Below are 26,975 nucleotides of genomic sequence, written 5' to 3' on the forward strand. Positions count from 1 at the left end.
CTCATCATTCCTCCCTTCTTCCCCTTGGCCTCCTAACCTCTACATTGACAACCCCCACCCCCATGCTGTGTTGCCAAACAAGCTGAAATGCTGAAATCACTCAAGAAATGAAAAATGTTGACACAAATTGACACACTGATAGACGGACAGACAGATGAATACCCCAAAAATCCTATAATATACTGTACTGTCCATGCCAACCAAAATGTATCACACACACACACACACACACACACACACACACACACACACACACACACACACACACACACACACACACACACACACACACACACACACACACACACACACACATACACACACACACACACACACACACACACACACACACCTAAATTATATTTATAGGCTATAGCACTACAGTTCCTGTCTGTCTGTTGCTAGGTTACCGGCCAGCCCAGAATTCACATGCAACAAGTTTCTGCTTCATATACAAAATGAGGATGTTCTCTAAACACACACACACACACACACACACACACACACACACACACACACACACACACACACACACAGACACTGTTTTGCTGTTGAAGCAAATTAGGTTCTCCATGCTGTGTCACATCATTGACATGTGCATCAGCATCTGTGCGTGCGTGCGTGCGTGCGTGCGTGCGTGCGTGCGTGCGTGCGTGCGTGTATTACTATAGTTTCTTCGGTATTTTAAATGTTTGGTTCAGGGATTTAGGGATTAGAGGTAGAGTTATGCCTGTTACACTTAGTTGCGTGCTGATGTCATACTCGTACACCAAAAAATTGCAGGTCTACAAACTCACAACACTGCAACGTGCTGTGGGCTTGTAGATATTTGCGAAAGTGGCATTCATAAAAGGGTGTGTGTGTGTGTGTGTGTGTGTGTGTGTGTGTGTGTGTGTGTGTGTGTGTGTGTGTGTGTGCGTGTGCGTGCGCGCGCGTGTGCGTGTGTGCGTGTGTGTGCGTGCCGCGTGCGTGTGTGTGCACAGGTAGGCTACAGAAACAGAGGTAAAGTGCTGACATTGCATTTGGTGCCTTCTAGTCTCCAGTTGCTGTGGCAACTGGCAGGCGTTTTAGCTCCATCCCCATGGCAACAGATGAAAATGGCCGTTGTTACAGTGATATGCTGAGACAGAGCAGTGGGGCGGCAATCAACATTAGAGTTATAATTTTGCCCCCTTGTGGCTGTTAAACAGCCCAGCAAGGAACACTGCGCCTATTGGAAGGGCTACGGCAGGAGTTGTCAAACTTTTTCATGCCAAGGGGGACCCCCAGATTAATGTGTATTTAGCCGCAGACCCCCATATGAAAATATCTGGTGCCAGGGACCCCCATATGAGATTTGTATTGTTCAAATGTTTCAGAAATATATATATTATAAAAACTCTTTTGAAAATACCAGATCTACAAGCTCACAATGCATTGACGCATTGTGATGGATGGTTAATAAACTAATACCAACTATTTGGATGGTTATACCATTTTGAGGTGCTCTGCTCTAGAGTCTAAGCTTTGGGTGTGAAACACCAAAGCAGGTCACAAAATGACACAAAAGAACAGCTTCAACTCCTGCAGGGCAGAGGAAGTCTCCCAGAAGGTTTGACTTTGCTCCATATTTGGATGGACGGATGGATGGATGAGGTGGCCATAGCTGAATGATGGTTAGAGAGCACGGAAGCCGGAGGTCCCGGATGTCCCAGATTGACTGTGTTGCCCTGAGCAAGACCACTTAACCTCTAACTGCTCCCCCTCCACGCTCCTCTGTGGGCAGCGATCAGCTGGGTGAAGCTGATCACTGAATTTCTGTGGGATGAAAAAGGTCACAACAATTATTAATTATTTCAGTACAGTTGAGGAGCAGGCCCTCATATTCAATGTAGTAATAGAACATACAGTAATCAACAGGAATAGACATTCACATACAGCAATTATATATACAGCAGCATACAGCAATACATACAGCAATACAGCATGATGAATGGAAAGACTGACTGACAGACAGACAGACAGACAGACAGACAGACAGACAGACAGACAGACAGACAGACAGACAGACAGACAGACAGACAGACAGACAGACAGACAGACAGACAGACAGACAGACAATGCCCTCTAGTGAGCAAAACATGTTAGTTCATTTTGGCCTTTAGCGCTTGAGTGTACTGACCTATATTACCTCACAGCCACCTGTGTGTACGTCTGCAAGTGCATTTATGTGCGTGTGTATGTTTATTTTTATGTTTTGCTCTCACGAGCAGTGAGAGATCCCCTAGTCTCTTTGGCAGGCAGGCAGACAGACAGACAGACTGACTGACTGACTGACACTGTAACCGATATATTAAAATACAGAGCCATGCGCTGTTCCAAATTTGTCACTCAGCCATGGGATCCCACCGTCTGACCAGGAATAAACATAAACACACACACACACACACACACACACACACACACACACACACACACACACACACACACACACACACACACACACACACACACACACTCACACTCACACTCACACTCACACACATTCAGCCTTCTTCTTACTCTGTGCATACCTTATTTTTCATATTTCCATATATAGGCTACTAACATGCCCCAATTGGGGGCCCCAGGTTGAATTTGGTTACATTTGTGAGCAATATACAATTACCGTTACATTGGTATTGAAAATAAAGAAATAATAATAAAATGACAAAACGTTAAAAAACACAAAAACAAATCTACGATATTTCAAAGAATTTAAGAAATTTGATGGGAAATATCCGATCTACAAGGTCACAACGCGTAATTCTGTCTTGTAGATTGGCATTTTTTTGCAGTGCAACACCGTTGACAAAGTAGGAAATATGACTTAACAGGGATGTTGTGAGTTTTATGAGTTGTGGCATATTGGTATAAAGGTCAGAAAGTCTAACGTCTCAATATTCTCTCTTATTCCCCTGTACAAGTTATTGTAAAAGTGTGGTACACGTACCCCCTTTTAAGTATTCAACTATAATATGTTCAACATAAGGACACCATCTTGAAAGTGGTTATATTTGTGTGCACATCAACTAAATACAATTATCTTTTCATTGGTACTAAATTTAGAACATTTCAGAAAATCAAAAAAATTATTGAATATTTCATGTTCATTGCTGCTACAGTTATGTTTATGCTGCTATAACATTTACGATGTATGTGGATATAATACTTCCAATTCTAAGCACTCCCTATTGCACATCCCCCACTGCTGCTAAGCCTTATTTCTATCTTTTATCATGTCTTGTTTTTCTTGTTCTCTTGGTTTTTCTTTGAAACCCAGTATTATGTTTTGTATCTCATGCAGCAGTCGTTGCACAGTCTTGCAGACATACCACACCAGCATTTCTCGACTCGTTACTGTTACTGTACCTGTATGAGTGAGTGAGTGACAAATAAAACGTTCTGCATTCTGGAAATAGAGATGAGATGAGAAAGACATCTTCAGCACTCTCTCATACACACAGGCACGCACGCACGCACGCACGCACGCGCGCGCGCGCACACACACACACACACACACACACACACACACACACACACACACACACACACACACACACACACACACACTTCTAGTCAGCAGTGTGTTGCTCCAGCATCATTATATGTTCTGTGTTCTCGTGTTATTGGTGCAGTTTAAATATTTAAAAGGCCACCTCTACAATAGCAGCAGCATCTTCTAAACCTGTGAACAATTGTTCACTGGTAAATCTCAGTACGTGGTCTTGAATACCAATGATGAGAAATGGGGACAAATCCACATGGTAGGATACCCTTTTTCCACTTTTTGTTTTTCTTTTCTCAAGAGCCTATAAAGAAATATTATATTTATCTATAAGTTAATATTATTCCTGATGCTTTTGATCAATTTGAGATGTTTCTGGTTTTATCTACAGAAACTGCCTCAATATTGGATACAGAGCAAGAAGAAAGAAAATGAGAGTGAGATTTTTACAAATTCTCTTAGGTGACCGGGGTCGGGTCTGTTTTTTCCCTCTACGCCAAATCTGTACACAGAAAGTTCCGATCTGTAATTTTGCATGCGAGCTTGAGAGCTTGTAGATTTGCTATTTGTGGCAAATGTTCCTCCAGATTAGGGATTCTAGCGTTCAAATGCTTAATGTGTGACATATTAGATGCTTTCAATCCATTGCATCGCTCACATGGCATTGCAGATGATTCATTCCCTTTGCCCTGTCAATGGGGCTTTAACTAAACTAAACTAAGCTCAAAGTGGGGTCCGGGGAACCTCAGGGGTCCTTGAACGGGTTCCCCAGCTAAATAGTTAATATGGCATCAAAATCATTATATACGTCGGCTATTATAAAAATAGGGTTGTGAGCTTGTAGATCTGCTATTTTCAACAATTCTTGAAATGTTTTGGAAAACACAAATCTTCCCTGGCACAAAATATTTTCAAATGCGGGTCCGCAACCAAATAGCCTAATAATAGCCTAAAACTAGCGGTATAGTGTGGGAACACCCTGTCAGAAGCATTTTGACATGATGACCACAGAGCAACTGATTAATTAATTAACCTTCTATTAAGTCACTAGCTACTGCTGCTGATTACTCATGCTCTGTTTGGCCTGCTGTTAACACACACACACACACACACACACACACACACACACGCACGCACGCACGCACGCACGCACGCACACACGCACACGCACACGCACACGCACACACTAACACTAAATAAAACAATTACTGTGACTGACAAGAGTTTCAACCACAGAGAATATAATTAAACTCTGGATAGGAACCTACAAGTTGGAAAACTATGTGTGTGTGTGTGTGTGTGTGTGTGTGTGTGTGTGTGTGTGTGTGTGTGTGTGTGTGTGTGTGTGTGTGTGTGTGTGTGTGTGTGTGTGTGTGTGTGTGTGTGTGTGTGTGTGTGTGTGTGTGTGTGTGTGTGTGTGTGTGTGTGTGTGTGTGTGTGTGTGTGAGAGAGAGAGAGAGAGAGAGAGAGTATGAGGTGCATAATGAGTTAACTCTGTATATACTCTTAGTAAAGCTCCCCTTGAGAGATTAGTGAAAGAAATCCATGCAATTATGTTTCTAACACAACAGTACAGCATGTAAACAAACACGAGACAGGCAGATTATAAGCAATATTTTATAATGCATAGCAGTTGGTTTATATTTTGATATGATTTTAAATGGTTTGACATTCAATACAACCTTGTTTGGGTTAGTCTTGTTGTTCAGAATCATAATTTACCTCATTTATCTTACTAAGAATAGAGGGTTTAAGTTGTTGAGTTATGAAATGTCTTTTAGGTGTCGGGCGCAGTGAGGGCTGTTGCCCAATTTTGTGTGGGTATCCACATAATTAGAGCTGTTGTGAGAGACATACAGTACAGTTTCATTTTGGCTTCCAGAGCTGGGCTATAGTTTACGTTCTGCAGAGGTTTATTATTTGAAACAATATTGCTCTCATGATGGCCATCAATGATTTCTTCTGAATTGCCATCACATTCTCTGAAGATCATGTTTAACCAGCAGAAAGATGCAGAGCCAGGGCTACTCTGTGTGTACGCGTACATAGATAGATAGATAGATTTAGTTTTATTTTGCCATCTGCACTTCACACATAAACTGTGAAAGAATATAGGCATCAGTATAATGTACAATCTATGCCCAGTAATATGAACACACAACTTCCATCAATAAAAATATATATACAGTATGTACAGACTAGCCACAGTGCACATTAGGCTGATACATTGTCACCCAGTGTACGCAATGGGTATATGGATATTATACACAGTTTGTACATAATATATATATGTGTGTGTGTGTGTGTGTGTGTGTGTGTGTGTGTGTGTGTGTGTGTGTGTGTGTGTGTGTGTGTGTGTGTGTGTGTATGTGTGTGTACGTGCTATGGCTGTGTTAACAGGAATGGAGCTGTGTTCCATTTCAGGGGCGTGTTTGTATCCGTCTGTTCATTGCATGATGAAACATTCATTCCATAATGTGTCGCAAGTTCCAATATTGATGAAGCAAAGTTTGTTGTGGGTGTATTTGCATGTGCATAGCTATGTGCCTTTGCATGTGTGCACTGTGTATGTCAGTGTGTACGTGTGCGTGTACGTGTACGTGTACGTGTACGTGTACGTGTACGTGTGCGTGTACGTGTGCGTGTACGTGTGCGTGTGCGTGTACGTGTGCGTGTGCGTGTGCGTGTGTCAATTTTGAGGTATTTCACTTTACTGTGTTTACTGAGTATTTCCAATTTTCAGTACTTTTACTTGTTACTTCGACTACTCCACTACTACCCAGAGGCAAATATATATTTTCTCAACATTTCTTTTAAAAACTTAAGTTACTAGTTACTTTGTAGATTTTGATTATATTACATAACATACATTAACCGCTTCAGCCCATATACAGTTCAGCCATTTGAAAATAGCAGATCTACAAGTTCACAATGTCGCGATGCATTGTGAGCTTGTAGATCTTCTAAAGATGTCTTACATTTGAAAACTTGTGCAATGGGACATTCTGCATAATGAGTACTTTCTACTTTTGGTACTTTAAGTAAATTTTGAATTCCGGACTTTACTTGTATTTCTACATTGCAGTATTACTTTTACTTCAGTAAAAACAAAAGTGCACTTTTTCCACCACTGATAAACACATGCATGTTTATTTATCCCTCAGTGTGTATAGACTATTCTATTCCCTCAATCCCTTTTAGACAACTTCATCAACCTTTTGCCCTCTTTTTCCATCACTGCTCATCTTTCTGTCCCATAAGAAGAAGAATACAACATAGGCTACAGTTAGTAGAGGATTCCTCAGGAGCGAACGCCTGCGCAGTGCGAGTCCAGAGTAATGTGTGTAGTAGTATTATTGTGAATGGGGGGGGGGGGTATTTTGGGTGTACAGTCACAAGAGCGACTCAACGGAGCCAGGAAGTAGTCGAGAGAGAGAGAGAGAGAGAGAGAGAGAGAAAGAGAAGGACTGAGAGAGAGAGGGAGAGAGAGAGAGAGAGAGAGAGAGAGAGAGAGAGAGAGAGAGAGAGAGAGAGAGAGAGAGAGAGAGAAGAGAAGGACTGAGAGAGAGAGAGAGAGAGAGAGAGAGAGAGAGAGAGAGAGAGAGAGAGAGAGAGAGAGAGAGAGAGAACTGCAGCCAAAGTGAGCGTTATCTATCAGCGAGTGGTCACGATTTGGAGAGGCAGAGAGATAGGAGAGAGAGAGAGAGAGAGAGAGAGAGAGAGAGAGAGAGAGCGAGATCACGACCCTACCCAAAAGGTAGATAGAGCACGAGAGAGAGAGAGAGAGAGAGAGAGAGAGAGAGCAGCAGCACATTACTCCACACACAGTCCTCCTCGGCAGAGAGAGAAAAAGAAAGACACGGAAGAGAAGTGGAGAGTGAGAGAGAGAGAGAGAGAGAGAGGATTGAGTGGAGGCGGACTTATAGTTCTAAGAGCTCCATTCACGCACGGCAACCCCCCCCCCCCAAAAAAAAACATCTTAAAACTTTTTTTAAAAGTGTTTTGTCTCTCAGTCTGTGTCACTGTGAGTGAAGAAGATGCCGCGGGTAGTCCCGGACCAACGGAGCAAGTTCGAGAACGAGGAGTTTTTTCGGAAGTTGAGCAGAGAGTGCGAGGTACGTCTTTCTCTACACGTTTTATATAAGGCTGGTTTGTGCTTGAAAATCGAAAATAGCAGATCTACAAGCTCAGGACGTGTAGCCCTGCGACGCGTCCCTGAGCTTGTAGATCGGCTATTTTTTCGGCACGCGACACTGACACGATCTTAGGAGGCTACGCTCGCGCTGACTGTCGCTCGAGCGGAAATAAAACTATCACTCAACTCATGTTATTGATGTAGAAAAGCCTTCAATCGTGACCTTTTATTCTGTAAAAAATACATATTTATGAAGCCAATTATAATGAGAAATAACTTTTTAATCTTTTTTTTGCTGTATTTTTGTAGCCTAATTGGTATCGTGCTACTTTACTTTATTGCGTAAAATGTTTTTTTTTTTCGTTTGTTATTTGTTTAACTTTTGAAATAAATGTGTGCTTCGGAGAGATGTGAATCCTTTCCCCGTGTTGTATTTATTTTAATTTAGTTGAACTTCTGTTTGTTGCCCTTATTTTGAATGTATTTTTTTCTTAATTAGAATCTATCTTAATAGCAGGCCCTCGTCTGACATGTTTTCTCAAATAGCCAAAAGCAGCCTTTAAAGTTCTTATTCATTTCAAATTTGGGTCAAAGGAATCATTTGACCCAAATTTGTGATTCCTGTTAATGTCAATACTGCATGCCCTCTGTGGTTTCAATGTTTATTTTTATGTATTGATGTGTTGTTGTTTTTTAACTTTTATTTCATTTAATTTTAGATCAAATATACGGGCTTCAGAGACCGGCCTCATGAAGAGAGACAGGCCCGCTTCCAGAACGCCTGCAGGGACGGACGGTCAGAGATAGTGAGTGGAAGCTTTTCTCCTCCATGGAAAAACGGAACAGGGAATAAACTGCAGCCCTTTGCATCAGGGGTTCTCAACCTTTTCAGGCTGCGACCCCCCAAAATAATAATCATATTTCCCTGATAACCACAACTAGGAGTTGAGGCATTACATTTAGTTTGTCATGGTTCCACAGATAAATAATGTGAAAATAGCAGATCTGCAAGCTTGCAAGGCGTTGTGAGCTTGTAGAATGGCTATTTTCCAAATTCTTGTATTATTCGACAATTTGTTTTTTATAGTAACAGCATATAGTTTGTTGAATACTTTTGATGCAATAATGGTCTTTTTTGTCTTTTCTTTCTTAATTTGGTCTTTACTTTTAGGCAGTAAAAGGGTCTTAAAAGTCAGTGAAGGTTTCACTTCACTGTCATCTGGGGACCCCCCCAAAATCATGTGGGGGGACCCCCTCCTAGGGGTTCCGACACACAGGTTGAGAACCACTGCTTTACATTACCGTTAATGAAAGCTTGTGTTTGGTAGAATATAAAGCTCTGGCTGTTCTGTGTGGCTCTGGTTTGACCATCATGTGCTGAGGGATGATTGACGGAATAGAGATGAGATAGATGTGAGTTGTGCCTTTTTGATCAAAATGTCCCACATTTGGCCATGATTTGAAATATTTTGAAAATGCATTTGAAAATACTGGTCCCCTCAGAAAAGGCCTAATTTCAAGACCATTCACCTTTTAACGGCTTTAGTAGTTGTTATTAGACCACTGCAATCGTCCCACTGTACACACACACACACGCACACGCACACGCACACTCACACTCACACTCACACTCACACGCACACACACACACGCACACGCACACGCACACTCACACTCACACTCACACTCACACTCACACTCACACTCACACTCACACACACACACACACACACACACACACACACACACACACACACTCGTCAGTGCTAATTTATCAATTTAACCCAGAGAGTGAACACTGAGGATTTTTATCATGTGTTTTAGTGTGGCACCAGACCAGGAACTAGACATGCTATCACACACACATACACAAGGCCCTCTTCATCCTCTGGGCTACAAGTTCACTGCTGTTAATCTCTGCTGTGTTTGTTCTTCTGGCAGCAACCTCACAGAATCACAAAGCACATTATTATCACACATGTCCTTATTGGTTATCATTGTGGAGGCCTGTAATTTTAGGCTCTAAACTGCGCAATACCACCACCGTAATCTTTAAGACCTGCTTTCTGTTGTCACATGTAACAGTTTTTTAAAGCTTGAGTCCGTAGCTTGCATGTCTTTTCGCCTCCCTGCCACGGAGTGGTAGATAACTACCACTACCGAATAATAGTCAGACAATAAAGAAGACAGCGTATAGCTAGTGTCCGATCTGGTGCACCGGTCTGCTTCAAAGAACTTTATTGACATTTGTCGATCAGTCGGTGACTCGGTGTCCAACCTGACACCAGGGTTCTAAATGAATAAATGGAAGAGCAGGGAAACCACCTTCAACTGTAGATGCAGTGCTAGTTATATTAACATACTGCACCATACAGATTGGATAAATTAACATTTTATTCATAAAAATAAGTCTCAGATTGTAGCTTTAATTAAACTTTTTGAATGATATTATTATTATTATTATTATTATTATTATTATATATCTTTCAGTTTTTGTTGTACTCATACAGTAACTCTCAAGGAGCAACACTTTGCAGCAGTGCAAATGACAAATGAGCCATTTGGCCTCTCTGGTTATACACAATAAAAATGATGTCATTAGAATGTATCCCTTTATATTTAACAGTACATCCATTTCAGTCCCTAAACTGTGGCTATATTCTATTCCATTATGGTCTGAAAGAGTATAGCTAAAAAAGATACAGGTCTGTTTATCCAAGTGTATACACACCTTAAGAATATAAACAAACCTTTTGGTGCCCACAAATACACATGAAATAGATGTTGAGTTATCACCCACTGTCAGTGCTTACTTTAAAACGACACTGTACATTTTACAGTACAAACAGTTTATTCTACAAAACAAAATCACAGAGTGAAGAAAGGTGTGTTGGAGGAAATTAGTTCCATGCTGTAATTACCCAATAACAATACAGATGGTATGTTACCTGTTTAGCCATCCCTATCCTGCCTAAATGTAATTGACCTGCTTGTCAGAAGTAATGACATTGCAAAAAATGCATCTAAACACCCCCCCTAATTACGAAGTTTTGTAAGAGGCGGGCAAATCACCAGTTGCGGGCGAGCGGCGTACCAGATTGTCATTGTTTTTAGCTCTCTCTTGTCTGCAAACACTTCTTTTGATAGGGACTGTAGCTGATGATGTTTGTGGGTGCTCTCTTTTAGTTGGTGGGGGTATATTTATACCAGAGAGAACTGATAGGTAGAAATTCCACTCTTAATGCATACTGTCTCGTAAGACAGTGTCTCATGTCAAAAATACTAGATCAGATTTTTGGCAGCACACCACCACCACCACCATGCAATCAAGTATAAATCAACTAATCTCATACCCTGCACATATATATATGCCCATTAGTGTGTACAGTACTGTAATTGTCTATGCAGCAACAGTGTCACACTGTTAACTAGAAAAGTGTGCTCCTCGGAGCACAGGTCTTAGAACTTCGGTCATAGCCACTTAGACTGGGATCTGACTCATACATCTTGATCACATGATCCCAGAGATAATGTGTACCGATTTGTGTGAGTTTTGGACAAAATCTGTAGGAGTACTAGCAAAAAGCTTTTTGTGTGTTTTGAGTGTGTTTTAAAGAAAACACAATATGGCAGAAAATGTATTCTGGCACAAACAGGGCCCATGAATTGCGTCCTGACTGATCCAAGGAATCCAGAGAAAAAAATACTCTTGAACCTTTGAAAGCCAATTGTAGTCAATCGGAATAGAAGAAGAAACATTTGACAGATACATCTTGATCACATGACGTGAGGTTTGGACAAAATTGGTAGGAGTAGTTGCAAAGAAAACACAGTTTTACGGTTCAAGAGTTATAGGCCAAAGCGTGAATTGGCCTGTTACAGCGCCACCATGAGATTTGAAAAATGTAAGGTGGCATTTCTTCCTTGGCCTAGTGGTAAATGGTGGAAATGTGTGTTCAAAGTTTCACGGCAATCGGACATCGGACATGATTCATGATTTGAGGCATTTTGTCCAAAATGGAGCACTCCTGCAAACTTTGGAAGCCAATCTTAGCCAATCAGAATGGAATACGAAGAATCGGACAGATCCGTATTGATCACATGACTATAGAGATAATGTGTACCGATTTACGAGATGTTTGGACAAAATCTGTAGGAGTAATATAAGAAAATATGTTAAGCAAAAATCTGCCCCCTTGGTGGCACGGACGGACACACACACACACAGACGGCTGGACACACACGAGCAGACGGTCAGGGGCGAAAACATCTCGGCCATGCCTTCGGCATTGGGGAGACAATGATTATAGAAAGAATTAACTAATTTGAGCACTGATGGAAATCTGCGATGGCTTTGCTGTAATCACCTCCCCAGTGAATCTTTTTCTTTCAAAGTTTCCTTCTCTCATTTATTATTTCAGTGCCTTGCTGATACCCTTTTGCCATATGAAAAGGAACACACCCAATCACAATCATATATTTCTCTTTTGAGATGGGTCCATTCCAGACCACTTGCCCTTGAATGTGTCATAAACATTTTCCAGATGAACGATAAGTCGTTTCTTCAGGTTCAGTATATTCAGCAGTATTAAACGGTAATGGAAATACGATTTTTTGTGTTTTCATTTTACAGATATGTACAGTTATATCTTCATGTATATGCATTTTTATTTAAAAAAAGTCAATCAATCAATAGTTCAATACAGTGATTGAGACAAATTAACCTTAAGTGGCCACCATTACACAGATGTTCTCACATATACACACATTCCCGCTCAGATATTATAGTTACAGTAAGCCTAAGGTGGTAGCCATATGTTCATGACTTAACAAAGCCATAGGCCTGTCTATATATTGGGTATCGTAAAGCAATCATATACTCCCTCATTACTGTGTTTAAAAGCCTAAATTATGTTCTCAATAGGCAGGGAAAAGGCCCCCAGGCTACTGGCACACATATAAACACTGACACACACAGACATCAACCCACTTCTGCTGTCTTAGTCAGACTCTAAGTATTTTTCTTTTTTAACATATGCTGTAATCATCGTTGCAGAGGGAGAAGAGCTCTGTATCTAGTTTTACCAGCTTTTAGTGGGACAGGATGGCCTCATCTGTCTGCCTGGGAACATAACTGGCTGTTTGTCTGCCTGTCTGTCTGTCTGTCTGTCTGTCTGTCTGTCTGTCCGTCCGCCCATCCGTTGATCAGCGTGGACATTTATTTTTAAGGGACCTCTGCTGTGAGAATTGATAGTCAGTCATGGTTTTAATCTTTTTATGGTAGCTGTGAATTATTGTGTACTAGATAGAAGTGAAGCAAGACACTACAAAAAGACTTGAGGTGTTATCATGGTGCTCCACTGTTCAGTCCAGTACGTTCTTTTTTGAGCAACAGCCTCTGATAGATAAAAGCACTGAACCTTCATTGTTGGCTGGGATCATCAAATATAAAGGTATTAGGATATAATACCTTTTGGCATACTATTCGTAATTTGTCCTCTTCAGATGTAAATGTATGTTTTCACCTGCTGTATTTTATAAATAGTGCTACATCTGTATGTAAAAGTTAATATTTTATCAATAGTTAATACATTTAGCATTTACTTAATTGGAGATGCTGTCAACAAAACAAACTAACAAAATTAACACACCGGATTTTGCTGTATTAGCATTTAGCAGAGAGACAGATAGTCTACAATATTTATACATTAGACCGTGTGATAGATAGTGCTGTGTACTGCACTCTGTGTGTGTGTGTGTGTGTGTGTGTGTGTGTGTGTGTGTGTGTGTGTGTGTGTGTGTGTGTGTGTGTGTGTGTGTCTGTGTGTGTGTGTGTGTGTGTGTGTGTGTGTGTGTGTGTGTGTGTGTGTGTGTCTGTGTGTGTGTGTGTGTGTGTGTGTGTGTGTGTCTGTGCGCGCGTGCTGAGGGAATCATTTCTGGGAAATCTATAGCATTTTTACATTTTTATTCTCTTACACACACACACACACACACACACACACACACACACGCTCAATATGGCTTGAATCACAGGACAGTTCTAAATTGTCCAAGTCTGATCTGATAAATGACAGATAATTCAAACTAAATGATCTTCAGCTCGGCTCATTAGAGAATGGGATGCATTCTAAACTACTATTGATTTTCATGCAACGTCGCTGTCTCTCTCCTCTCTCTCTCTCTCTCTCTCTCTCTCTCTCTCTCTCTCTCTCTCTCTCTCTCTCTCTCTCTCTCTCTCTCTCTCTCTCTCTCTCTCTCTCTCTCTCTCTATCTCTCTCTATCTCTCTCTCTCTCCCTCCCTCTCTCTCATTTCCCCTCATCTTTCTTCGCCCCCCTCTTTCTTTGTCTCTCTTGCTGTCTTACTCTTTTTGACTATTTTTCTATCTCCCTTTTTAACAGGCTTCTCCGTTTTCCAATTCAGTCCCGCTCTCTGCCTTCCATCTCTCTCTTTCTTCTCATACCTCTTGCGTTGCTCTCTCTCTCTTTACCACCTCTCCTTCTACCTCTCTTTTCCTCTTCATCACCATCTCTCTCTCTCTCTCTCTCTCTCTCTCTCTCTCTCTCTCTCTCTCTCTCTCTCTCTCTCTCTCTCTCTCTCTCTCTGACCCCACATGAAGGCCTTTTCCCTTCCTTCACCTTTAGTTAAAAAATACATTGTTTTTCTTTCCCTTTCTTCCTTTTGTCTTTCTCCTTCCCGCCATCTCTCTCTCTCTCTCTCTCTCTCTCTCTCTCTCTCTCTCTCTCTCTCTCTCGCTCTCTCTCTCTCTCTGTTCTCTTCTCCTTCCTTCCCTCCCTCTGTTCCTCTGCCCCCCCCTCCCCCGCTCTGTGCCAGGCGTAGTAGGCAGCAAACTACAATCAGATGGTTGTAATTCACTACTTCAAATACAGCAAAAATGATGACTCTGGAGTTCTTTCTGCCCCCTTTCTCCTCTCTCTGTGTGTGTGTGTGTGTGTGTGTGTGTGTGTGTGTGTGTGTGTGTGTGTGTGTGTGTGTGTGTGTGTGTGTGTGTGTGTGAGTGCGTGCGTGCGTTTGTGTTATGTCAGAAGAATACAAAGTTCTGAAATGTATAAATGATTAAATTACTTTTGCAGTGAAAACCAAATTAATGAAACTCAAACTAGTATTTACTTATGGAATATATTTTATCAGTATGACAGCAGTATGACTCCCTTGATCTCTACTTCTGTTTGTCTGTCCATTCTCTCATTCTCCTTCTCCATCCTTGCTCATATTTGACAGGGTACATAATTCATATGCTTCTAGCCCAGCCTAAACCCTAATGCCCTTAGTATTGATTTGTGCCAGCAGAAGCAACATGTACACATGCACACACACACACACACACACACACACACACACACACACACACACACACACACACACACACACACACACACACACACACACACACACACACACACACACACACACACACACACACACACACACACACACAGGATAGCAGCACACAGGGTAGCAGAGATACTGCAGCACATGCGAACACACACGCACACACTAAAAAAAAAAATTCAATTGGCTGCAACTTGATTTTGTGCCTTTCTTTAATTTATTGCTGTCTGACTGCAACAGAGGAATGCATTCCATTGATTTTTATTTTATTTCTGTGTGTGTGTGTGTGTGTGTGTGTGTGTGTGTGTGTGTGTGTGTGTGTGTGTGTGTGTGTGCATGTGTACATGATGTGCACATGCATGTGGATTTGGAGAGTGATGCTCACCATTAGAGCGAGCAAGAGACTAAAGTATTTTACTGAATGAAAAAACGGAAGCAACATATAATATGGTTATATTCATACGAGGATAGCAGCACAATGGTTCAGTTTGTGTTTTCGGCCCAAAACGAGACTGGGTTGTCCTCTGTTACTGTTTTACTCTATGTACAGCTGACAATGGAAAGAAGGTCAAAGGAACAAACAGAGACACAGAACAACAAGCTAAGGAAGGGAAAATGTATACAACCATCCACAGAAAAGAATATGCTTGCTGCCACATGTTTAAACCAAAATTACTGTATCTGTCAACAGACTTAATGGAATCTAACACTGAATATACAAATAAGATAAGATAAGATAAACATATTGTGTCATGTACATTAGCACATTCAGCCACAGACTCCTGCTAGTGTTTGTGTATGTAAGGAATAGAATCTTGATAACACCAGGAGCAATCACTAGAAATGTGTGAATCCTGGAATCCTGATTGCCACGCACACTCATTAGAATTTCTTGATTCCAGGCATTTGTTGCGACGGGCACCAACCTCTCTCTGCAGTTCTTCCCCGCCAATCTGCATGGAGACCAGAGACAGGCTCCTACCAGGGAGTATGTCGACTTTGAGAGGGAGACAGGAAAGGTAGGTGTTACCTAAACGCACACATGCACATGCACACGCACACGCACACGCACACGCACACACACACACACGCACACGCACACGCACACGCACATGCACACACGCACACTCATGCGTGCACGTCATATCCAGTTGTTGCATTGCGTTGCATTGAGAAACCAACACAAAGAAATAAGTCTCTCCGATTTATTTCTTTTTTTTTGCCTTGAAACCTCATCCTTCCTAAATAATTTGATCAAGCCGTGCGCCAGAAATATGTAGGTTGTTTCTCTTGATTCATATTCCATATACTGTATAAAGGTTCTAAAGACAAATGTAGCATGACATTACAATTTTGAGATGATCCAAAGCCAGCTTCTGCTGACTACTAAATGCACACTGTTTGCTAAGATGTTAGTTGTTCTAAATACACGCTGAGCAGTGATGCTGAATACCAGTCACCTCATTAAGCTACCCAGCGTATTTGTCATAAAGTCTAAAGGCTTTATAACTAAAGGCTAAAGCTTTTTACTTTTTTTTTTTTTCACCTCCCAGGCAGCCTACAGTACATGTTTACTCTGACCATGAAGGTTTAGTGAGTTGAAAGGGTTAACCCATTCAATCTGGGAGCTCATCTGTGTCATTTTTAGATTTCTTTGGCTATTCAAAAACAGCAGATATGCAAGCTCATAGCGGTTGAAAAAACGTATGTTGCTATAATCAGTTCTCAAACTTTTTCATTTCAAGGACCCCCAAAATGATATGTATTTGGGCACGGACCCCCATCTCAAAATATTTTGTTCCAGGGACCCCTAGAAGCAGATGTTCGCTTTAAAAAACATATATTCAAAGATTTGCACGAAGTTTCCAAGATATTTCTAAAATAGCAGATCTACAAGCACTCGGTGCTGTGCTATGAGCTTGTGTATATGCTATTTTTGAATAGGCACAGAAATAAAAAAAATGACACAGATGCGTTCCTGGTCTGAAAGGGTTAAGCCCGTAATGCTTTAGCTGGGTCTCTGTTGTCAAGGTAATATGCATAGTAAAGTACAGTTGGCACTGTTGTTGTGTTTGTATGTGTGTTAATTGTCTCCCTTGGCGCTCGTCTTGGACTTTGTGTTGTGTGTGTGCGTGTGTGTATGTGTATGTCATCGCTGTCGGGAGGAAACCTTGTATGTCCAAAAGCAAAACCAGCTGCTCTATGCTCATGTATCTTATGCCTAAAACCTCATTTACATACTGTATGGATGGATATGCTATGTGTAAATATGTGCTAGATTCCTGTTTGTTTCATTTTTCTTGATTCTTTCTTTTGCCTCTTGATCCCCCTCTTCTTTTTTTCTTTCTCTTTGTGAAAACAACAAATACGATGGAGCCACTGTTTTACTGAATACCGCAGAAAATAGCCGATCTACAAGTTCACAGCGCGACGCATTGTAAACTTGTAGCAGTGTTAATTTTGACAGCAAATTCTGATTTAGTCTTAGTCATTTGAATAACACACCATTTAGTTTTAGTCCTATTTTAGTCATCTGAAAATGTTCAGGCTTAGTCAACTAAATATCAAAATCTTAGTCTTTTAGTCTTAGTCTTAGTCAACAAAAGTAACACTGACTTGTAGATCGGCTATTTTCACTCACTTTTGTGTGACACTCGTACTACGAAGTAGGGCATTTATCTGTGAAGAAAAAGTTTAGATGTGGAGATACAAGGTTTCCTGCCCTGCCCGAGACAGTGACGATATGCATGTGTGCGTGTGTGTGTGTGTGTGTGTGTGTGTGTGTGTGTGTGTGTGTGTGTGTGTGTGTGTGTGTGTGTGTGTGTGTGTGAAGGCCTGTCCACGGATGCTGGCCAGCTGAAACGAGCGGGCGGCTGGCGGCTCATTAATAATGCATTCTGGGGAATCGATGGACCTCCGCGCCCCGAGGCTGACAGACCAATCTCTCTCCGTTAATTATTTAAAAAGGCATGCCTCATGGGCGGGTGTCACGCATTCTGCAGATGAGTAGTCTGAGGTGTGTGTGTGTGTGTGTGTGTGTGTGTGTGTGTGTGTGTGTGTGTGTGTGTGTGTGTGTGTGTGTGTGTGTGTGTGTGTGTGTGTGTGTGTGTGTGTGTGTGTGTGTGTGTGTGTTGCTATGTTTGAGAAGGAGAAAGAGAGAGACAAACTGTAGGTGGCCGTGTGTTGTGATTGCATGTGTGTGTGTGTGTGTGTGTGTGTGTGTGTGTGTGTGCGTGTGCGTGTGTGTAAAAGGATACCCTCTCTCTCCTCAGTCACCTCAATGGCACTCCCAAGATCAATGAAGTTTTAATGAGGGCATAGTCATCACTGCTCTTTTCACCCAAATCCTCTGTTTGATGTGGATAAAATGACTCCATCAAAACTAGGAAGCTATCTAGCTATCTGTTAAAAGTTTTACAGCATCTCACAAAAAAAACTGCTGAGCTGTTCCTCAAGTGTCGTTTTTTAATAAGAAACACTAGTTTCACAATGCAGAAGTACAGTATGTCTGCTTTAATGCGTTGTTATATTATTTTATGCTGTTATAAAGTATTGTTTCTATGTATTGATAATGATGGATTATGTCGATTCATTGAACCATTTTGTGGAGAAAAAAAAACTTTGTCCGTATCCTTCGAGGCCAAACTCGATTATACCAGTCCATACAAAAAATAAAGGCTCCACTATTACGTTTGCTGGTCCCAACGACCAACTAACGGTTCCATAACTGTTCTGGTCTGGCATCAATCGACAGGCTGCTCTCTCTCCGCACCCCACTGAAAAACACCAGGGTTAATTGGGAACAGTTGCAGCTTCTTGTCTTGATGAACCGCTTGATCTCTCTCCATCTCCCAGCCCTCTCCCAACCGCGCCCCACACTTACCACACATATACTACACTATACTCACCCACGTTTTGCACTCACAAGCATCATCGCTGAAGTTCTGAATATAAGATGTCCCTATTTTGGACGTGATGTCATTATAGGGTAAAATGTAAAACATCTATAGTCCGATTAATGAGTAATCATTGCTATAGAGTGTTTGTTCAGTTACAGTGGTACCTCCCCGTCTCTCCAGCTCTTTAGTTAAAAAAAACAGAAAATACATTCAGGTCGGATACCAATTTTATCCAGTCAGGAGAGAGAACCCTGCAAAGATCATTTTATCAGCTTAAGTTTAATAGTGTTCCAGTTCCAGTTTTTGTCTGCTCATTTTATTTGTTTCATCACTTCCAAATTCCACTCGTTTATCTTGTAACGTGTATTGTTCTCTCTCACACAACACATTGCGTTACGACTTTGCAGATTCGGCTATTATCGGCAAAGAGATGTTGGTGTAGAGGGAGAAAAGGAGGGGACCCAGTATAGACCCCTGGGGGACGCCGGTCAACAAAGCATAGGGTTTAATTCCAAACACTTTGACTATGTAAGTGTGTAGTAAAAGTGTTTTTCCTCACAAAGTCAAAATTGAGGATGTGTGATGATGATAATGATGATGATAACTCACAGTATGGTGTGACCATGATAGCCGCTCTCTCCAGCCAAGCCTCCACAACAGACACTCTCTTCTGCTTCCTCTACATCACTGCTTCACAAACACTTAACCCATTGAGAACTGGAACTGTGTCATTTTTAGATTTGAGCTAAAAAGCATTATTTTACACTTTGGGCTATTCAAAAATAGCAGATATACAAGCTCATAGCGCGGCCGCGCTACAAGCTTGTAGATCTGCTATTTTTGAAAAACCGTGAAAATGTGTGCAAATCTTTCAATATATATATTTTTAAAGCGAACATTTTTAACTCAAATCTTTGCTTCTGGGGGTCCCTGGAACAACATATTTTGATGGGGGTTCCGCGGCCAAATACATATCATTTTGGGGGTCCTTGACATGAAAAAGATTGAACACCACTGATATAGAAACATACGTTTTTCAGAATACTGTTGAGATTTAGGAGACATGTAGAATCGGCTTCAGGTCTCAATGGGTTAAATATCCAATTTATTTGGTTTTCTTATTTTCTTGTAACTATTTTTTTTATTTCTTTGACTTTTAAAAAAGAAAAGTCAAAGAAATTCCATGAAAATGTATAATAAAAAAACGTCTAAGAAGTAGTGAAAATGGCAGATCTACATGTGAGCTTGTAATTCGCCTATTTTCACTAGTTTGGGTTCCCGGGGGAGACATAAAACTTCTCTTTTGGGTCTTGAGGTTTGGATACCACTGCTCTACTTCCACCGGACACCATTATTTTCTCCCTCCCACCATCCCTCTCTCTTCTTGCTCCCATCCTTTCTCCTTCCATCACTCTTCCTCCCACACACTCCTTCCCTCTACACTCCCTCTCTCATTTCCAAACACAATCTGCCAAGCCACAAAAGTAGCACAGCCAGGTTAAACTTGGTGATTGGATGTAAGCCTGTGTGTGTGTGTGTGTGTGTGTGTGTGTGTGTGTGTGTGTGTGTGTGTGTGTGTGTGTGTGTGTGTGTGTGTGTGTGTGTGTGTGTGTGTGTGTGTGTGTGTGTGTGTGTGTGCGTGCGTGCGTGCTTATGCGTGTGCGTGTGTGTATACTTATGCTTATGCTTATGCATATGTGTGTGCGTGTGCGTGTGCGCGGTTTGGTTCAAGGCATTCAGTGGTAAACTCTCACACACATGCGCATGCACGCACGCACACGCACACACACACACACACACACACACACACACACATACACACACACACACACACACACACACACACACACACATAGGCCCAATTCCAAACCACCCCCTCACTGACTCATTGACTTGGGTGCGCGTTCATGTGAGCTCCGTAAGGGCTTGAGGGTTGTTCCAAATGAAATCGGAAAGTCAGCCTGAAGTCAGCGAGGGCTCGGGAACGCCCCTTTCTGCACCCTTTCCGTAAGTCAGCACCTTTGGAGACTTTGGCAAAGAAATTGCCCACAATACATTGCGTAGTGGGAGTTACCAGAGGACGCCGATACCCACGGTGCCCGGATTTAAAAGGGAAAGAGGCCTTTCTTCTGCGACGTCGCTGGCCGAGAAATAAATGCAGAATTAATATGTCTTTTTACCACCGGTCTCAGTAGCGGGGGGGCGGGGGGGGGCGGAGGGCGGAGGGCGGGGGGGGGGGATTCATATCAGGCCAGGGTTCATTAGTGAGGAGAATGGAATAAAAAAAATAAAAAGAAGTTCAGTTGAACGTTTGAGAACCTTCAAAAAGCAGGTTTTTGAGGGATTATTTTTATTTATTATTTATTTTATTTCTAAAGGAAAAATTGTAATGGATTTTTTATTATCAAATAAATTGATTAAACACTTTAATCAACCCTATTTTATACTTCGTTGTACTAAGTTGTTGTGCAAAATAGCAACGTGTCCCAGAAATATAAAGTTACTCCTAAGGCTATCATATAATTTACTTATATTGACTGTATCGATAGCTGTTTCACTCATGATACAATGTCTCTTTTTTATAATATTTTATAATATAAAAGTTTATAATATTTAGAGAAATTTGAAGTTTCAAACAGGGAGGCAAGTGTCAGTCGAATCTTTGGTTGTCACGGCAACGTTGTCATCTGTCGTCAAGGTAACGTGGGACGTCACAAAGGGCTGTTCCATTGCTTTTGTACCCTTTTGGAACCCTTAAACCCTCCCACACTCAGGCACTTACCAGCTGACTTACCTTAAGCTAATGAGGGTGCAGGGCTTGAGGGCTTAGGGTGGAGTTTGGAATTGGGCCATAGTAGAGAGTTGAAGGCCCTTGTTGTCATCACGCTCTAATGGCATCCAGCTGTGGAAGAGGTTAATTTTAGTGGTAGCATCTAGCTCACTAGCTAGTAGCTACAGTAGCATTTAGCCTGTCGTAGGCTGTTAACTCGACCGTTGAGTGATACTAAAATGTTTTGGTACATTACTAAAAAACATATTTTAGGATCATCCTTGGTTGTTTGTTACAGTAATAATAGAGGTGTTGATTCATTCACTAGAACGTTGGTCAATAGATTTACCATCAGACTGGATTATTTCCACATAATTTTAGCATGCTCTTCTTCTTCTTCTACGCTCATCATTGACACTGAAGAATTAAAAAGTGAACTTAACATAGAATTAGATACAGTAAACCTTTATTGATACCCGGAGGGAAATTCAGGCAAGACTCTTGCACCAAAATATCTGCAGTGATAGACTATAATAAGTGCAGTATATCGATGTACGGTATGTATTTACAGACTATCAACAATGTATATGTCTAGTCTATTTCTATACTGTATACAGGGTCCCCACGGTCATGAAATTCCTGGAAATATTTTGAAATTAAAAAATAAATAATCCAGTACTGGAAAAGGTTTGGAATTGATCAAACTTCATCAAAGGTCCTGGAATTTATCAAGGGTCCTGGAAGAATATTTCGCTATGCATTGTTTTTGGCTATTGATTTTTTTTAATACAAAACCTTTTCATAAACATGTATAACATTACACGAAATGTGTAACATAAGTAGTTTTTCGCCGAACAGGCTGTGTAACACCCCATCCGCACTGCCAGCGATGCAACGTGACGCGACGCGAGCGGGCGATGAAATCTTATTAAAATACATGTTTTTGAATGAGACCGTCCTGACCTACCGCAAGCGACAACGAACCGTGCAACGACGTCGTCCACCCCTCCTATTTTCGCTCGCAGGCTCTATTTGAGCGAGGTTTCGCGGCTGTGCCCCACCCCCAAACACTTTTTATTGTTTTTTATTTATTATTTTGCTACACTGCCTATCTTTGGGCATTGTACATAGGAGTAAGAGACACATTATTGCGCTGAATGATTGTTATATAGGCCTGGAAATTGGGCTAAATATTCTGGAAAAGTTTTGGAAAAGTTTTGGAAATTCATTGCTAAAAATGTGTGGGGACCCTGTGTATACTCTATGTACAGACTATCAACACTAAATGTATGAGTATTTGTCCATGAAAATAAATATATGTATATATAATTACTGTATATATAGTATATATACAGTAATTATATATACATATATTTATTTTTCATATATTATATGTACATTGTTGACATGCCTGTTAAGGAGACTGTTGATATAACAGTCTATCCTTAGCAAGCATGTCAGTGTTTGACAATATGAACATCCTAGCAGTTGTAGCCTATACTGTAGTAAGGTGATTGATATCATTGTCACACATGAATGAATGGGCACACAGGTGAATAGTAGTGATGGTACAGTGGAAATAACAGTAATAAGTAGTGCAGTAATGTGAGCAGGGACACTAAAGTGGTGATGTGTATTGTCAACAGTCCATGTGCAAGAGTCAGTGGTCAAGTCAACAATGCAGTGTAATTACTGTGTAATTACACAGTGAAATCCTCAGTGTTAATTCATCCATTTGTGACGCTGAGAGTGTATAAAAGTGTTAAAATGTTTGAGTTAACCCGAGGAGTTTAACTTTGTAGGTCCAGCTTGGTTGTGGAGCCTGATGCCTGCAGGCACAAAGGACTGGCTTTGAACTTGATGTTGGTGTGTGATAAAGAACAGCGTAGCCGGGCTTTAACCTGACATCTTAATTCGAAAGGAACAATGGTGTCAGATAATGGTTCTTCTGTGTGTGTGTGTGTGTGTGTGTGTGTGTGTGTGTGTGTGTGTGTGTGTGTGTGTGTGTGTGTGTGTGTGTGTGTGTGTGTGTGTGTGTGTGTGTGTGTGTGTGTGTGTGTGTGTGTGTGTGTGTTCATGTGTGTCCATCCACACATGCATGCATGTGTGGTGTCATGTTTCCTTTCCAACAGAAGCCACTCTATTGGTGCATGGCTTGTCTGTGACATCATCAAAGCCAGACCACTAATTGGTTCCCTCTGCTACCGCTGCAGCAGCGTGTGTGTGTGTGTGTGTGTGTGTGTGTGTGTGTGTGTGTGTGTGTGTGTGTGTGTGTGTGTGTGTGTGTGTGTGTGTGTGTGTGTGTGTGTGTGTGTGTGTGTGTGTGTGTGTGTGTGTGTGTGTGTGTGTGTGTGTGTGTGTGTGTGTGTGTGCGCGCGCGCGTGTGTGAATGCATGTGTTCATTCCTGTGTTCTGTGTGCAGTGTGATATGTGTTTATTATACCGTCATAGTATATAAGTCCATTTTTCATGTACCTCAGATAGAAACCTATTTCGTAGCACGTACTGGACCACACAGCCTTTTACACACACACACACACACACACACACACACACACACACACACACACACACACACACACACACACACACACACACACACACACACACACACACACACACACACACACACACACACACACACACACAAAGCAGGCTCCTGCCACAGGGTTTCATATTTCCTGCTTCAGGACTGTAGATCAATGGCCACATCTACTTCCACAAGGCTTTGTAACTCCCACACAGACAGACGGGGTCCTCCTGTACTCCTGCATATACATATATATACATATGCTGTGCTTTGCCATTATGTCTGTATGTTACAACGTTTGCTCTGTGGTAAAAGGAGTGTGAGTAAAGTTAGAAGAGAGAGAGAGACAGATAGAGGGAGAGAGGGAGGTCAAACTGGTGTGAAATCCAGCATGTGTGTGTCACCCTTCATTCCTCTGTTCTTAGTCCCCCTCGGCCCTTTGGACCAGCTGACAGGACTGTTTCTCATTCTCCCAGTCTGTGGTCCTGGTCCCCACAGACCTCAAGATGTCCACCATTGTGCTGAGTCCCCCAAGCACTCCAAGGTAGCATGTCAGTTAACCACTATAAACCCTATACGGTTGACCGTATAGTCCCTCAGGGCTGTAGACTACTAGTGTATTTTCTGTTTTCTGTTATTGTGGGGAAAGCTTTCGTCGAAAATAGCCGATCAACAAGCTTACAGCGCGTCACAGTAAGCTTGTTGATCGGCTATTTTCTGCGAAAGCCTTCCCCACAATGAGGATGCTGGGGTTTAAGTGGTTAAATGCTTTGAGAGGCTGTTGAGGGACCGCAGTACATTTGTTCCATGTTGCCTGCTTGGCAATTAGCATCTCATCAAAACCGATCCACCGATGATGCGATTGCCATGGCTCCTGCCACTGCCCTCTCTCACCTAGACGAGGGCAACAGATACAACATATGCGTGCAAATGCTGTTTTATGGTCTATATGCAGCTGAGCATTAAACACTGTAGCTCCTGCCAGACTCGAGTCTACACAAAGCTCAGTGACATACAGTAGGACTGCACCCCCGACCATGTGCAGCTGGACACTGGACTTCCTGTCGGGCGGGCCGCCGCCAGGAGGTGAGAATGGATGACATCACATCAGACCCTCTCTCTGACCCCTCGACACATGCTTTGAGTCCTCTACTCTCTGAACACATGACTATAGCCACGCACAGCTCCAACGTTGTTATCAAGTATGCTGACGGCACGACGCTGATTGTCATTGTCTTTCTTTTAATTTTGACTAATGGGTTCCCACCCAGATTGCAGCCACGCAAGCTATACCACATATATCAAAAGACATTGTTTGCATGGTATTTCCATGGGCCAGTAGGAGCACAGAAACAGAAATGTAGAACGGTACTGACGGGAAGCGGTCAATGATATACATGCAGGTCTGGGTGATGTCAGGTCAAAATAGAAACAGCCCCCCATCTGTAGTAAACCATTTCATTTCTCAATAGGTAAGACATCACATTCCAAAGCTTTGCTTTTGAAAAGGATAAGAGAACATCCATACAGATGTGAAAATCTGTACAAAGGCTGAAAATGACCAGGCTGTCCTGTGGTGGCCTACGATAAAGACCATGTACTGTACACAGTAAAATCCTCAGTGTTGACGTAACTCAGAGAGAGTGCAAATGTGTAACAGTCTCTGAGTTACAAATGGATAAATTAACAGTGATTATCTCACTGTGTACTGGTAGTTTCACGGGTTCAAGCCCTCCTCTTTTGAAATGCATCTTGTTTATACCTCTACATACAGTGGTCCTGATCTGAAACAACCATGGAACATGGAACCTTTCACCAAGCGGCTTACAGTAGGTCACCTTGGCGTATATTCTAATGGTGGCCATTATTATAATTATGGGATGAGGAAACAGAGGAATGGCTAGTGGTCAAGCATGACGTGGGACCATACGATTATATTTCTACCATTAGCAAGGTTGTGTGTGTGTGTGTGTGTGTGTGTGTGTGTGTGTGTGTGTGTGTGTGGGTGGGGTTGTGATCCTTTGGGATTTTAACGATTCTGATTCCTTAACGGTTCCCCATAACGATTCCTACCGTATGTATTCTTATATATATACCTCACTGGTTCTTAGAGTGAGGTACAGAGACCCTCTGGGTTACTTGAGGGGGTTTCAAATGGACCCTTGAAGGTCTGTAACTCTGAGAGTGTACAAATGGAACCAAATGGACCCTCACGGGTCCATTTGGTTCCATTTGTACACTCTCAGAGTTATGGTGGTCCTTGAAATTAAAACGTTTGAGAAACACCACAGCATTGTAATGCCAGCACATGCCAGCTCTGACAGTGTGATTAAAACCGGTTCTGGAAAAGGTTCCAAATGTGATGGAACCGATTCCGGTAACTCAATGTTGGACCCGGTTCCTCTGATTTGTCCGGTTCCGGATCCCAACCCTGTGTGTGTGTGTGTGTGTGTGTGTGTGTGTGTGTGTGTGGTCCAGACAAATGAGACAATAGGCCAGCAGACGTTGGGCTAGGATTAGGAGGCCAGTAACGGATCTCCACCTGCTGCTGTTTTGACTACAGCACCTGTTCACACCCGACACACCCACCTGCTATGCCTCATTGTCCCTCGCTCTCATTTGTTACCGCTCTGCTCTGTGTCTCTTCTCCTGGTTATTTATCAAGTTCATTCAGCATTTCTCTGTGTGTGTACAGTCTGTTCCTCAGCTGGGCCGGGGTTGTAAAATAACCACCTTTTTAGTTTAAAGCCGTCATCTCTATCAC

At 41.9% G+C, this 26,975-nt stretch overlaps 1 protein-coding gene across 4 annotated transcripts in view; it reads left to right on the plus strand.

The window, feature by feature from the left end:
• Positions 1-7,158: 7,158 nt before the first annotated feature.
• The window catches only part of cbfb (core-binding factor subunit beta), a 39,375-nt gene continuing 19,558 nt past the window's right edge, over positions 7,159-26,975 (plus strand). Inside the window, exons 1-3 of one of the 4 annotated variants that reach the window (XM_084060759.1) lie at positions 7,159-7,641; positions 8,381-8,467; positions 15,915-16,031. In XM_084060759.1, the coding sequence (XP_083916885.1) occupies positions 7,564-7,641; positions 8,381-8,467; positions 15,915-16,031 (282 nt within the window). In that variant the 5' untranslated portion in view covers positions 7,159-7,563. The remainder of the gene's footprint in view (positions 7,642-8,380; positions 8,468-15,914; positions 16,032-26,975) is intronic. The other 3 variants (XM_084060760.1, XM_084060762.1, XM_084060761.1) reach the window with 3 other exon arrangements.

This window comes from Gymnoscopelus microlampas, assembly GCF_963454915.1.
Source record: "Gymnoscopelus microlampas genome assembly, chromosome: 6".
Taxonomy (NCBI): domain Eukaryota; kingdom Metazoa; phylum Chordata; class Actinopteri; order Myctophiformes; family Myctophidae; genus Gymnoscopelus; species Gymnoscopelus microlampas.